The following is a 14,848-nucleotide window of genomic DNA, read 5'->3' as shown; positions in this document are numbered from 1 at the left end:
AGATATGCAAACTGGAAACTTCTAGAAACTGTGGCAGACTTCTAACTGTCTACCTAGTCCCTTCTCCCTTTCTCCTGTAGCTAGAGATGAAATATACGTATTTCCCAGCATACCTTGCACTCCTGTGGGGTCGAATTGGTCCTCACTGATGGAAAGTGAGCAGATGCGTGCCACTGTTGAGTCTAGGCCTTAAGACACCGGTCTCAGCATCCTTCCTTGTTTTTTCCCCCCGCCTACAGTTGGAGCCCACCTGTAGTAGTGACCCTGCTGGACCATGCAGGTGATGCCAATTCCCTAGGGGACAGCAGAGCAACAAGAGCTCTTGGATGGCCACTGCCTAGCCAACTGAAACTCTTCTCATGGGAACTGTCATGGGTGTCTCCGTCCGTTCAGGCTGCTATCACGGAATACCAGAGACCGGGCGGCTTATAAACAGCAAGCATTTATTTGTCAGAATTCTGGAGACTGGGAAGTCCAAGATCATGGCACAGGCAGATTTGGGGCCTGGTGAGAGCCCACCTCCCAGACAGCCATCTTTTTGCTGTAACATCACATGGTGGAAGGGGCAAGGGAGCGTTCTGGAGCCACTTTTATAAGGGCACTAATCGCATGCATGAGGGGGCTGCTGTCATGCCCGCACCACCTCCTAAAGGCCCCACTTCTTAACGCCATCACCTTGGGGCTTAGGTTTCAACACACGAATTTTGGAAGGACACAGACATTCAGGCCATAGCATATTAGATAAAGAAATACACATCTGCGTTGTGGGACTCTTGCTTCCAGCAACTGAGCCTTTACACTTACAATACAAAAGAATACACGAGAATCTTTTTTAAAACCTTTATTTATTTTTTAATGGACACATTGGGAATTGAACCCAGGACCTCGTGAGTGCTAAGCACGTGCTCTACTGCTGAGCTATAGCCTCCCCTACACAAGAATCTTAAACAGTGATTGTTTCTAGGAAGCAAAGTTGTGTTGGGAAGGAGACTTAAATTTCATCGTGCATCCGTTCGTAAAACTTGAATTTTTAAAAACATATGCGAGTATCAGCGCATATTCACTTAAAAAATAACAGAAAACCGAACAATGCTGACCTTCTTTTCAACAGATTAGATGCCTGATTTTCCCGTAACTGTACCTCTGATGAGAAATGAGTGAGTTTCAGGAATAAATGTTTTCATCAACCAGTGACTTCACTACCTTCACTTGATGAAGATATTTGCTTGGGAGAAGGTAAAATTGTTTGTGTCTTTCATTAACTTGTGATTCTGTCAAAAGGACACTGCCAACGTGTGTGAGCTTAACAGAGATCTGTAATTACTTGTTACTGAAAAGGGTCCATTTGTATTTTACCAAAACAAGCAGAGAACATAGGAGCGAGCTTCTACTAGGTAACAAGTTAATGTGGCACCAACAGGGACGAGCTGTAACTGTCCCCACCCCCCACCACCATTCTTTTTAGAGTGTCCCTTCCTGGAATGATCCTGCTTTTAAATACTTGCCTTCATGCCTCAACAAACGCAAGCATAAATATCTTTCTAGAAACATCATGGGCACAAAACAGGGTTCGATGTGGCAAAGCTAAAACTGTCCTTGACAAACTTGTGCTGATTTCCACTTTGTCCACGTTAACAAACACTGACACACCATTTGTTCAGTTGCTTAGAAACTCATATTTATTTTCTTTAACTGACATATAGTCAGTTTACAATGTGTCAGTTTCTGGTGTACAGCATCATGTTTCAGTTAGACATAGACACAGACCTAGACGCTCGTTTTCATACTCTTTTTTCATGATAGGTACTACAAGATATTGACTAGAGTTCCTGGTGCTATAGACTAGAAACGTGTTGTTTAAGAAACTCATATTTAAAAATAACTTATTCTGCAAGATTAACTAAGAGACTGTACTTAAGGAAGGATGGTGCCTCAGAGAGTTTTCTTCTCTTCATTCCGAAGGGACGTTACTTACTTATGATTGAATAATTTCCCATTACTTTCAGGTAAATTTCATAAGGTGTCCCTTCAAGATCCACACCTATACTGGAGAGAAGACACTATGGACAGTTGCAGAGGAATGAAAGGGACAGGAGAGGTGGGAGGGAATGCCGATGTTGTTTCCCTTGGGAGAATTGCAGAAGCCAACAGGTAGGCATTTCTGCCTTTATGTCTTCTGAGTAGGAATTAAAGGTAGAATTAATTTCTCTGTTCATAATTATCTTAATGTACAAACTTCATGAAAACTCTTCCCCCTTTGATTTCTACCAAAGGTTTTTTTCCTAAGTATTCTCTAAAAACCCAATGTAGACGGTAATTTCTTTTATATTACAGATCTGTTTCCCTACTATGTATTCATTATATGCTCATAATGTGAACTGAAGCCCCTTAATCATTAATTTCAAGATTTACAGCAATGGCAATTGACAGATACTCCAAATGCTTCTAATTTAGCTGCATACTTTTAAAAAAATCAGTTAAGAAGTAAAAACAAAATCTTTCATTACTACTCGTCTTAGCCTTTAAATGGTATCTAAACCTTAGAAGTCAAACATTACAGCTAATATTTATAAAAGTAATTGTAAAAGAAAGACTAATGCAACCACAGCATGATATAACCACGTAGCCATGGATATATGATAAATCTAAACAGCAACTTAACATCAGAATGATAAGTTACAGTCACAAAAGTTCTGAGATATTGAGAAGCAGGTAGACATTGAGTTGGCAGGTAGGTCAACTGCTAAGATGGCCCATGTTGACCCCTCTCCTGGTATTCATAATCCAAGACCAAGACGGCAGGCCGAGTGAGGCCATCACAATTGCCCATTCTGGTCACAGACTACTTTCCCAGGACTGAGGTGATCACTCCCACGGAGTTGGCAGGGCTTGTGATTTACTTCTAACAAGCAGAACGTGGCCAAACAGATGGGCTACCACTTCTCTGATTAGATTACAGAAGATGGCGACTTCCTTCACATTAAGCATCTCTCTCTTGCTGGCTTTGATGAAGCAAGCTGCCATGGGGAGGGGTCCGTGGGACCGGGAACCGAGAGCCGTCTTTGGAAGAAGTGAATCCTGAAAACCACCACACGAATGTGAACCTGGAAGTGGATGCTAACCCTCGGAGATGCCTGTGGCCCTGGCTGACACGGAGATTACAGCCTTTGAGAGGCTCTGAGCAGAGGACCCAGCTGTAAGCCACGCCTGGATTCCTGATCCACAGAGACGCTGAGATGCCAAATTGTGTCATTATAAGCCACTAAGTTTGGGGTGGGGGGTGATAATTTGTTACACAGCAAGTGATAGCTGAGACAGAACGGCAATTGCTGTGCATTTTCCTTATGTCACTGAACCACGGCTTAACATAGTTAGTACTGCTTAATGGAATTGACGTACAAATTGTTATACCGGGAATCATTTTCAGTTAAGACGACATTTTTCAGACTTTGCCAAAACAAGCCTTCCGCCTTGGGGTTGTCAGGCCATTGGAGGATGGAGCTCTTGCAGATCCTCTGTCTCAGCCTCAGGTACTGAGAATGCTGCAGCACTGGCTCCAGCAGAATAAATACGATCACATCCATGTTCTCATCCATTAGCCTCTGCAAGGCCAAGTAGAATGCCGTTTTAAAGTTCCAGTTTTTGGCATATTTTTTGGTCAAAACAAATATTGTTTTCTTGCTTTGGTTGATGCTCTGCATGAGGTTGTCGATGATGGCTAGTCCCGGATCCCAATCCCTCTCCTCTAAGCAGAGGAGCACATTTTTGTCTTCGCTCTCTTCCAGGTGGAAGCGCAGCTCATTGATTACCCAGTCCGTGACAGAGGCATCTTTGGTGTCATAAGAAACATAAGCATCATAGAAAGTCTGGGATGTGGAAAGAGACCTGTAGCCTTTCACCTTAGCTAAGCACACATGATAGATAAACCAAGCGTCCCAGTGAAACCAGTGGTGAGCCAAGGAAACCACCATAACCATGATGGTGGCAAAGAAGGTGAAGAAACATAATATCGCTGCAATGGCATCTGAAACACAAGTTGTGAGCTCCAGACTCACAATACTCTTCCCTTGTTGATCCCCAGGACTGGCGCAAATGACATCTGTCAACCTGGGAATTGTGACGTTCAGATTTCCGTCTATCCATTCTCGAAAATCTCCAATGTCACAGGTACAGTCAAAAGGGTTTCTCTCTAGTTCCAAAATGGCTAAGTTGGTGGCGGTCTTAGTTAGAAGCGTAGATTTGTTGATCATCTTTAGCTGGTTGGAACTTAAATCGAGGTGTATCAGACTGCTGGCTTCGGAAAGAAAGCCTGGGGGCAGGTGGGAAATCTTGTTTCTTCTCAGTATCAGTGTCTGAAGAGAAGATGTGAATTTAGAGAGGCTATCAGTTAAAAAAAAGAGCTCATTTCCACTTAAGTCAAGCAAGCGGAGATTAGGAAATTGTTGGAGTAATGACCAGTTAAAGAAATTTAATATATTATCGTGTATATATAGTTCGGTGAGACTTTGGGGCAAGTTAAGGAGTGCTTCGTACGGTATATGCTGAAGGTTGTTAAAGGATAAATCCAGCCGCGTCAGATTGCTGAGATATTTAAAGATTTGCCAGTACCTGACATCTTCCGCATTCCACAGAAGGTCAAGGCGGTTCCCACTGAAAACTAATTCTTCCAGGGACGCGCTTCTCAGGTATGGCTCAGTTAAAGTAAAAATGCTGTTGTAGCTCAAGTTTAAAACTTTCAGCTGAGTTAAATTTTGAATAAATCCTAGCCGGTGTGTTACTCCTGCTATTCGAAAATAGTGTGCATTGTAGCTGAGATCTAGAACTTCTAACAAGGGCAGTTCACCGAGAGCTGCATCGTCATCAAAGTCTAGTCTATTTCTTGTCAAATCCAAATACTTGATACCTGGCAAATGTGAAAATTCCATTCCGTGTAACACTTGACCGTTGCCATTTGAAGAGAGATTTAAGCAGGCGATGTCCTTAAAAGCTTCAAATTGGTTTGCCCCAATAAAGAAAATACTATTCAAGCTTAAATCTAAGGCTTTGCCGTAAGATGAACATTGTGGTTTTATTAAAGGATGGGTGTTATGATAAAAATTCGAATGGGGGTCAAACTTAAAATCTGCTGAGCGTGGCTTCAGGATATGGCTTTGAAAAGAGGAGCCATTTGTATCATTGACCAGGGGCGATATTCTGTTCTCGGACAAGTAAATGATTGTCAGGTTGGGGAAGTTTTGGAAAACGGTAAAATCAATTTGCTTAATAAAGTTAATGCCCAAGTTGATAGTCTTCAAGTTTGAGAGGTTCCTCAGGGGCCGGAAATCCTCTTTTCTAAGTTCCTGGAACACATAACCTCTTAAGTGCAACATCTGGAGAGATCTAAGATTAGAGAAGTTTTCGGAAATATTAATGTATTTGGGATATCTTTTCTGTATATAGTTATAAGATAAGTCAAGGATTTCTAAGGAGGGCAGTTTCATAAAAAATTCCCCAGAGGCTATTTCGTCCATTAAATAGTTGAATTCGAGATGCAGCACCTTCAGATGACGCATGTTGTCAAACCAGGATGCAGAAACCTTCCGGAGGGAGGTGCTGGAGAGGTTTAGGTAGCGAAGTTGGGTCAGGTTTTGAAAAGCGAGAGGATGGATCTGAATCGAAGCACCTCCTTCACAGGGTATGCAGGGAAATGGCGCGTTAAAACATCTTGGGCAGTTTCCGCTTAAATCTAGGACTCTTAAATCGCCCAGTCCCTTGAAGTCCTCCTCACTGATGTTTCTAATCTTGGTGTTGCTAAGATAGAGTTCCCTTAGGGAGTACGGCAGTTTGGGTGGCACATGGAAAAGGGGATTGAAAGAGAGTGACAACACCTTCAACTGTGTCAGCTTTTCAAATGTTCCGTCTTCTATGGCAAAAGTTTCATTGCAAGCAAAATAGCAGTTCCAGCTCAAATAGAGACGTTCCAAATTCCTTAGTCCAGAAGTATTCCTTTTAGTTAACACAATTATTTTGTTTTGAATCAGACTAAGTTCTCTCAAAGATCCTGGCAAACCAGCAGGTATTTCGTATAACTGGTTGTCTTCCAGCAGTAACTCCCTGAGTTTCTGTAGGTTGAGAAACGCCCCGTCTGTGATAGTCATCCCATTGTTTATATTGGGATTCACATTCTGGGGCCATAGCCTGGCGTTGTGGTTTAGATTTATTTTAGTCAGATTTTGCAGCCCTTGAAATGATTCGTTTGTTATGTGTCGGATGAAATTACCGGACAGGTCGAGTTCTGTCACATATTTGCCCACCGTTTGGGGCACTTCCTGTAGTCGACGATTGTCGCACTCGGCAATCACAGAGCCATTTTGGATTTTCTCATCGCAAGGATAGCTTCTAGAATAGTTTGCTTCAGTGAAGAACTCACAGGGATCAGAGATAAGCAGGAAAAGGCAGGTCAGAAGCAGAAAGTGAAGGGTCATGTTTTCCTAAGGAAAATCAAAGCGGAGTCAACAACATTAGAGTAGCAATATTTGCCGGCCATTTCATGATGAAATTCACAGGGCTTCATCATACTTTGTGAGTTTTGAAATGTGAGTTCTTTTAACAGTGAAATGCACTGCATTAAATTAGATTCAGAGCAATTTTATTTTATTTTATTTTTTTTACTGTGTTTAGCCCATGATGCTAAAAGAAGTAAAAGACGAAGCTATCTGGGATGTGATGATGAGAAAACCTGGAAAGCTCGCAGAAGCGCTAATCAAGATGCCCCACACAACATAGCGGGCCTGATGCTGGACGACGGCTATGGTTTATGCTTGATCTATAGCACAGCAAGCTGTATATCTGTAGCTTCAACCTATCAGCTTAAGTCTTGATGACACCTTGGCCAGTCCCAAGGAGAGTTCTGATCCACCTCCTATTATGCTCTCGTCCAAGATCGCTGAGCCAGAGTCATCGCCATGACTTATCTCCACAACCATTTCTTTTATTGGTATTTCCCACAATTTTTCTATACCTCTATGATGGTATGTATCAAGTCCTCTTACGTCTGAGCGTGACAGGCAAGTGGACACTTTCTGTTGCTAGTAATAGCAAAGTGTCACGTCTTGTGCCAAACATAAACATTTTCTCACCCACGTTACTGTTCCCAGCAACACAGTGAGCTAGGTGCTATTATTATCCATATTTTGTAAGGGAAGAAACCAACTCAGAGACTTAACTGACTTTCAGGAGGATAATAATACACTGTAGAGGTGAGACTTGAGTCAATCTGATTCCCAAGTTGTTTTTAACCACTAACCATCATGCTATACAATTTCAGTTTGAAATTTTCATGCCAGAACAGTTCCTCAAATGGAGATGGCGCTCAAAAATTTGTTGTGAGACGGCTATGACTTAACGTGTCCCTTATCATATAAACATTGCCATTAAGAGCCGTTCTTTTGTTTTTGTCTAGTTCTCTACAGAAGAGATGACATTTTATATTTTTATGCATCCTTTGTAACACTTAGTAGGATGTTTCTAATACTTGATAGGGGGCTAAATACATTACTTTTGGTAATTATAAAATGCAACAAACAGATTAATGTGATTGGTATGATCAAGAGTTATGGTCAAAAGAACTCTCAAAATCTTATTTCACTGGGTAGAGACAAACCTTTACTAAACTGTATTTTTCACTAAAGCCCAGCTCATGTCCTTATTGCGAGTTAAACTAAGTACGTACTTTCTTTTGAAACTGTTCTAAAATTTAGGCGTAGTGAATTAACAGTCACTGCCATATACTTACTACATTATAAAATATTTTTCTGTGGATGTTGAGCATTCTGAGGATCAACAATTATTTTTTGCTCTTAATCTCTTTTTTTTGCACTTTTTAATTTTTATTTTTTTTTTTACTTGAAGTAGAGTCAATTTACAACGTTGGGTTAGTTTCTGGTGTACAGCATAGTGATTCAGTTATTACCCATTCATAACAGCCAAGGAGAAACCAGCTCCTTATGAGATGAGAAAGTGGAAGAGAACACCCAGGCATTTTCAGTTACTTGTAATATTTCCAAAGACAGCCCTATCAGGGTGCTGCTGCTCAATGTTTCACTTTTTTTTTTTGTAAATCATGCTTTTTTTCATTGAAGTATAGTTGATTTACAATGTTTCAGGTGGACAGCAAAGTGATTCAGTTATATATATATAAATTTTTTTCTTTTTCAGATTCTTTTCCATTATAACTTACTACAAGATATTGAATATAGTTCCCTGTGCTCTACAGGAGGACCTTTGACGTTCAGCCTTTACTAAAAGAAAGCCCTACTTTGCCCGGTGTGGTATGCAGCATTTTAAGATGATCCCTGTGAACGTTGCCACCTGGTAGTACTCCTGTAATTATGTCACATTATGTGACAAAAGGGAGGTTATCTAGATGTGCCTAATCTAGTCATATATGCCTTTAAAAGCAGAGAGCTTTCTCTGGCAAATAGCAGAAGGAAGAGTCAGAGATTGGAAGCAGAAGAATTTGACGCAGCATTGCAGACTTGAAGATGGAGGGGGCGGGCCCCTGACAAGGAATGTAAGCGGCCTTTAGAAGCCGAGTGGCTCCCTGTGACCATCAGCAAGGAAATGGGGGCCCTGATCCTACAATCACCAAGAACTAAAATTGACAGACAGCCTGAATAAACTTGAAAATGGATCCTTCGCCAGAGCCTCAAGAGAAGAGTCCAGCTTGGCCAACACCTTGATTCTAGCCTAATGAGACCTAGAGCAGGGAACCCAGGCAAGCCTACCCACATCCTAGCTCACAGCAATTTAAGCTACTAAAGAGGTATTGTTTGAAGCCTTTATACTGGGGGGTTATTTGTCACGTAGCAACAGAAAACTAAAACATCTCGAAAATGTGTGTTCAAAGATGATTCATGACTTGAAAATACGCAGCTTTTGCAGAGGCCTCCCCAGGTCTCCAAGTTCAACATCTCCACTGGGAGACACAGGAGCACCAAGGGGTAATGACGGTCGGGGATGCGAGGACCTTTGGCAGGTGACCCAGGCCATGTTATGTTTGCTCGGCACCTAAGCAGATCTAAGCCTATGTGACTTCCAAGTGTGAACGTTGCTAGATTCGGAAGCCACTTCCTGACTCTTCCTCGGCCTTTCCTTCATCACATGCGCAGCTTATCAGTTGGCTCACCATCTAGTGGGTTAAACAGACACGACTGAAACGCAACATTACAAGATTTCAATGGTGACACCAAGAAGTATGTGATGCTAGGAAAGCCTAAAAAGAGGAGGATGTGTCCTCCTTAGCCTCAGGTTAAGGCCTCAACGTCTCGTTTCAAATGTAACTCTCATACAGCACTAAGCAACTGGGGAGAAAAGCCTCTAGGGGGCGCCAGAGACCAGAAGAGGAGTCTTCATATTCACTCCTTTTTTCAGGATGAATATGGCCTCCCAGAGACTCCGAGGCAACTGAAAATAAAGACGGGGCCATGGAAATGAGCAGAATATTCCAGAAAGGATTTCTGAGCGAAGACCTTGAGATTCACAACTCCACTCTCCTGAAAGAGTCCTGAGGTAAGGACATGAGTGGGCAAGTTCCAGACACCCTCAATTTGAAGAGAAGTACATGGATGGGAAGAGTGGGAGTGAGCAGGCAGCTAGCAAAGATGGCGAAGAGAAAACCCTGATTGCTCAAGCCTCTCCATCCCCCGAGGCCTCACAGAGGCGAGATGGACTGCGAAGGCTCCTCATCCAGAGAGGGAACCCTCGCTCACATCATCCATGGGCTCTGAGGAGAGAGCAGAGCCCAAGGCCCTGGCCAGCGAGAGCTGCATCTCCCCGGCCAGGTTCTTCCTCCGGGCCACACCCATGCCTCTCGCTACCAAAAGTCTTGGCTCCCAAAGGACATCAAAGGAAACCAAAGAGAATCTACCTGATTAAGGCATAACCAATGAATAAAAACCATCCAGGCTGGCAGAAGAAAAATGGCAACTCTGCAAATAAAATAGAGAAATGGCAAGTATTCAAAAGAAAAATAAAGAGAGAAAAGGCAACTCTGTAAATAAAACAGGAAAAAAAAAGGCAATTATGCAAATAAGATAGAAAGTAAAACTATGCAAATAAAACAGGGAGAGAGAGAGAGAAACAGACCTCTGTTGTTTGAGGCTGACAGCTGAAGGCATTCAGTAAAGCAACAGGAAAGGGCTAGGATCCTACAAGGTGGAAAAGGGCATAAAAGGAGACCACAGCCAACAAGGAATGTGTATAAAGTTGAGGAAGATGACGAGCGGGTGGGTGAGTGGTCGGTGGTGCACAGCAGAGCAGAGAAGGCTAAAGCCAATCAGAGCAAGGTCAATTCATAGCACAGGAGCCCAGAAAGACTCGGGAGCTGCAGGCAGCAGTCAAAGCAGTGGCGTGCCAGGTAGGGCTGCCCAAGGATGGGGTGAAAGTCTGCATGAGAAGTTAGACCCTTCCTGATCCCCGCCCTGAGACTTACTACCTTGAAAGGTTGAATCCAGAGCCTTGGGTTCGGGAGTCCAGGCACAAGTGAAGGCAGGGGTGAACTGTCAAAAATCAAACAGGAAGGTTAAAGCACAGTGTGAATATGGAGCATGGAACACCATCCTTTTCCCTCCTCCAGCTCTGGGAACCCTGACATCCACCTGGTTTATGAACATCCCATACCAGCACCCCAGGCAGGAGATTGGAGCATCTCACTGGGAACAATGTTCATAGCAGCACTATTTATAGTAGCCAAGACATGGAAACGACCTAAATGTCCATCGACAGATGACTGGATAAAGAAGTGGTGGCATATTTACACAATGGAATACTACTCGGTCATAAAAAAAGAATAATATAATGCCATTTGCAGCAACATGGATGGACCTGGAGATCGTCATTCTAAGTGAAGTGAGCCAGAAAGAGAAAGAAGGATACTACATGATAGCACTTATATGTGGAATCTAAAAAAAATTAAAAAGATACAAATGAACTTATTTATAAAACAGAAATAGACTCACAGACATAGAAAACAAACTCATGGTTACTTGGGAGAAAGGGGGTGGGAAGGGATAAATTGGGAGCTTGAGATTTGCAGATACTAACTACTATATATAAAACAGATAAACAGCAAGTTTACACTGTACAGCACAGGGAACTCTATTCAACAAGGACTGCCAGCCACTACCAGAAGCTGGGAGAGGGGTATGGGACAGATTTTCCCTCCTGGCCTCCAAGGAGGAACCAGACCTGTTGATAACACCTTGATTTCAGACTTCTGGCCCCCAGAATTGTGACAGGATACACTTCTGTTGTTCTGAGTCACCAAAGTTGTGGTCCTCTGTGACGACAGCCACAGGAGACAGAGAGTAAGAGCAGAGGGCAGGGAAACAAGAGTTGACCGGTGGAACTCACTGCCGACACAAGTTTGAGCTGCCAGAAAAAGCCCTGATGAGGACGACTGGGTCTGCATGGTCTCAGCCTTTCACTGGGGGTTGCCTTGGAACACCCAGAAAAAAAATCAAGACCGATTTCTGTAAAGAAAGCATATGAATCACACACAAAAAAGAAATTTGCCTAACTTCCCCCTCCCTGCTGATTATAGCATTGCTAGCTGTTGAGGAAGTCATTTTGCAACTGTTTTCCTATTTTCCACCGCCAATCAGTTCTTTGATTGGGTCCACGCCATGTGAAGAGCCAGCTGTCTCCTCTGGGCTCCAAGGGAACCAGAGAGCACATCGAAAGCAGCCTCTCAGTCCTCACCCGAATCTTCCTTCTCAACTTGGACCCCAATGGACACCAAAAACACAATTTTGAAAGACTAGAGGAGTTTTAAGAACAGTTCAGCAAACCTGCCTTAGTGGAGGACACCCTGGGAGTCAGAGTGAGACCAGGGGCCACCTCCAGAACCCAGCCTGTGGGGTGAAGGCTATAGGTAGGGCAGAGATGGGACGTTCTGGGTACAAAGGCAGTGACCCCACCAGGTGGGGCTCAAATTCTGCAGGTTTTCCCACACAATCTAGGGTGAAGGTGGTCTGCGAGGCACCGAAATAAACAGCCTTTTAGCTTTTCATACCCCTCTCCTAGGCTGTAAGCAGCGATTCTGCAATGGTGCCCCCCCTTTTTCCTCTTGCTGAGATGCGATTTGCCTCAGACCGTCTCCCCAGCTGCACCCCTGTCTCAGGTTGGGCCCTGCTGATGCCCACTGACACTGAAGTGCCAAGAGAACCGATCATAAACCGTGATTAATCCCCCCAACTGAATTACTTAGCTGTTTGGGCATGATGTAGGACTCAACCAGAACTGAACGTTTGCCAAACTGGAAATAGTTCTAATTTTTCATGGGTTCTGATTCATTTGCAGGTGCCTGTGTTGACCAATGATATATTATGACAGTAAATTAATAAAGTAACAGTCGTGCAGATAGGATTTGTCACCTTAGATGAAATTTACAGGTAATACTAGATACTTTATGTTACCTAGTCCACATTTGATGGATTCACTAACAGCTTTGGAAAACAAAAGAAACCACTACCACATTCAATGGGTGCATCAATGAAGAGATGGGGCCTGATTTTATCTACATAAAAATAAGAAAAATTATGCTATTTGAATTTCAGAATATACAGTAGTGAGCATTTGTTGTAAGCTTTAGCAATCTTCCTAAAAATCGGTGAGGTGGGTGCTGTCATAAGCCCCCATTTTACAGACATGGAGTTTGAGGCTCAGAGACATTCATTTATCCAAGGCCATTTAGATGGTAGGTGGCAGAGTGGAAACAGCCTAAAGGTACCTGAGTAGTTAACAGATTGGAACCAAGCAGCTGTTCGACAGTGATCTGGTTTCAATCATCAGCAGAAACACCAAAGCCAGACCTGGAATCTGCAGGAACCTTCAGGAATCTCCTGGAACCTTCCAATTCTGGGGTTATGACCTACCTTGTGCCTTTCCACTGATCAGTCTACCACAGAGCACTTCCAGGTTCTCTGCCATTCCATAGAACAACTGGAAAGCCACTCATTCTAGATGCAGGCACCAACTAGCCACTCTTTGTAACCATCTGAAAAGTCAACACAGCCTGTACTTGAGAATGCCAATCTAGGATCATAGGTTACACATTTAAATACACTGTGTTTTTATAGCCCTGAATAATTATAAACTGGGGATAATAGTTTAAAAAAATAGCAAATCCCTCAACTCCATTTAATAACTCAGTTGAATGCACCCCAATGTTCATAGCAGCACTATTTACAATAGCCAAGACATGGAAGAAACCTAAGTGTCCATCCATAGATGAATGAATAAAGAAGTTTGGTATACACACACACACATGCGCGTGCGCGCACAATGGAATACTACTCAGCCATAAAAAAGAATAAAATAATGCCATTTGCAGCAACATGGATAGACGTAGAGATTATCATACTAAGTGAAGTAAGTTAGACAGAGAAAGACAAAAATCACATGATATCACTTATATGTGGAATCTTTTAAAATGACACAAATTAACTTATTTACAAAATAGAAACACTCATAGACATTGAAAACAAACCTATGGTTATCAAAGGGGCAAGGGGGGAGGGATAAATTAGGAGTTTAGGATTTGCAGATATTAGGTACTACATATAAAATAGATAAACAACAAGGACCTACTGTACAGCACAGGGAACTATATTCACTAGCTTGTAATAACCTATAATGAAAAAGTCTATACAAATGTATAACTGAATCACTGTGCTGTACACCAGAAACTAACACAACATTGTAAATCAACTATAGTTCAATTAAAAAGTAAACTGATCTGAAAGGACCAAAAAAACCCCCCAAAGCTCAGTTGAACTCAAAAGATATTTCATCGGAATGACATTCCCCTCAGTAGACCCTGGAGGTGGCACCAAGACACACTTAGAAATAATACACAACTCAGTTTCAAAGACTGACCCTGGGTCATACCGTCTTCCCCGGTGAGACATACCCTGATGCTCTGTAAGTCTGGGTTTGCGTGGAACCGCCTTCTCTCCGTAAACTCCCGCGCAGTTTTTAGGCTCATTGCATGAAAGAACAAGAAGCTGACTGAAGGACAATGAACTTCACCAACTGCCCTCTCCCTGGTCCACAGCCTCGGCTGTTCTGATAAGGCATATTTGCAACTTTTATTTTGCTTTCTGGAATCAAACCGAGGGGCTTATTAGCTTATTTACTAATAAGTTTCAGGTCTTCCTGGAGGCCTTGTCACCCCCTAAAAAAGCCTGTGCCCCTTAAGGAGAGGACCAAAGGTGCTGTGTAGACGCTGTGCTAAGGCAGCGGTTCTCAACTTTGGCTGCATGCTGAGACACCTGGGAAGCTGAAAGCTACGAGTGCCCAGGACCACCTGCAGAGAACTGAGTCCATTGGGGTCTGGGCTTCAGCCTGGACATCAAGCTTTTTAAAGCTCGATCTGTGCTTCTAATACGTAATCAAGGCTAAGAACCCCTGCTCTGAGGCCAGGAGGCAGCTAGATCCTTGACTTCCGCCCACCACTAATGAGAGGGAGGCGGGGCATTTTTTCAAGTTTAGTTTGATTCCATTATTTTATTTTCCCTTTCTGATAATAGGATTCTATCGGTTTTCAGCAGTTTACGAATATCAAGTAGAAATTGGATAACTTCAATTGCAATTCTATATATGTCGTTGGCCCTGCTGGCCTAATTCTTTATGGGCCACTGCAGTCATTTTGTAAAGCATCATACAATTTCAGTGCAGGCTTCATTTACTTTCGAGAATTATAATGGGTATTAAATGGATATAAAACACTAATTTCAAGAACTTATACATACGTGAAATAGTTGTTAAAAAAACAACTCCAAGAGCTTTAATAAGCACTGAGTGAGCA

General features: G+C 42.7%; 1 protein-coding gene across 8 annotated transcripts in view; it reads right to left on the bottom strand.

Annotated features, from left to right (window-relative positions):
* Nucleotides 1-828: 828 nt before the first annotated feature.
* TLR8 (toll like receptor 8) overlaps nucleotides 829-14,848 on the bottom strand; it is a 53,333-nt gene continuing 39,313 nt past the window's right edge. For 3 of the 8 annotated variants that reach the window (XM_014566337.2, XM_032475563.1, XM_014566336.2), the window contains 2 exons: nucleotides 10,472-10,538; nucleotides 829-6,470 (listed from right to left, as the gene is read on the bottom strand). In XM_014566337.2, coding sequence (XP_014421823.2) covers nucleotides 3,372-6,470; nucleotides 10,472-10,538 — 3,166 coding nt within the window. In that variant the 3' untranslated portion in view covers nucleotides 829-3,371. Of the gene's footprint in view, nucleotides 6,471-10,471; nucleotides 10,539-13,951; nucleotides 14,202-14,848 lie in introns of those variants that run through there. The other 5 variants (XM_032475564.1, XM_006193070.3, XM_032475565.1 and 2 more) reach the window with 4 other exon arrangements.

This window comes from Camelus ferus, chromosome X, assembly GCF_009834535.1.
Source record: "Camelus ferus isolate YT-003-E chromosome X, BCGSAC_Cfer_1.0, whole genome shotgun sequence".
Lineage (NCBI taxonomy): Eukaryota > Metazoa > Chordata > Mammalia > Artiodactyla > Camelidae > Camelus > Camelus ferus.
Note: the sequence above shows the minus strand (reverse complement) of the source record. Positions and strands in the feature narration are given on the sequence as shown.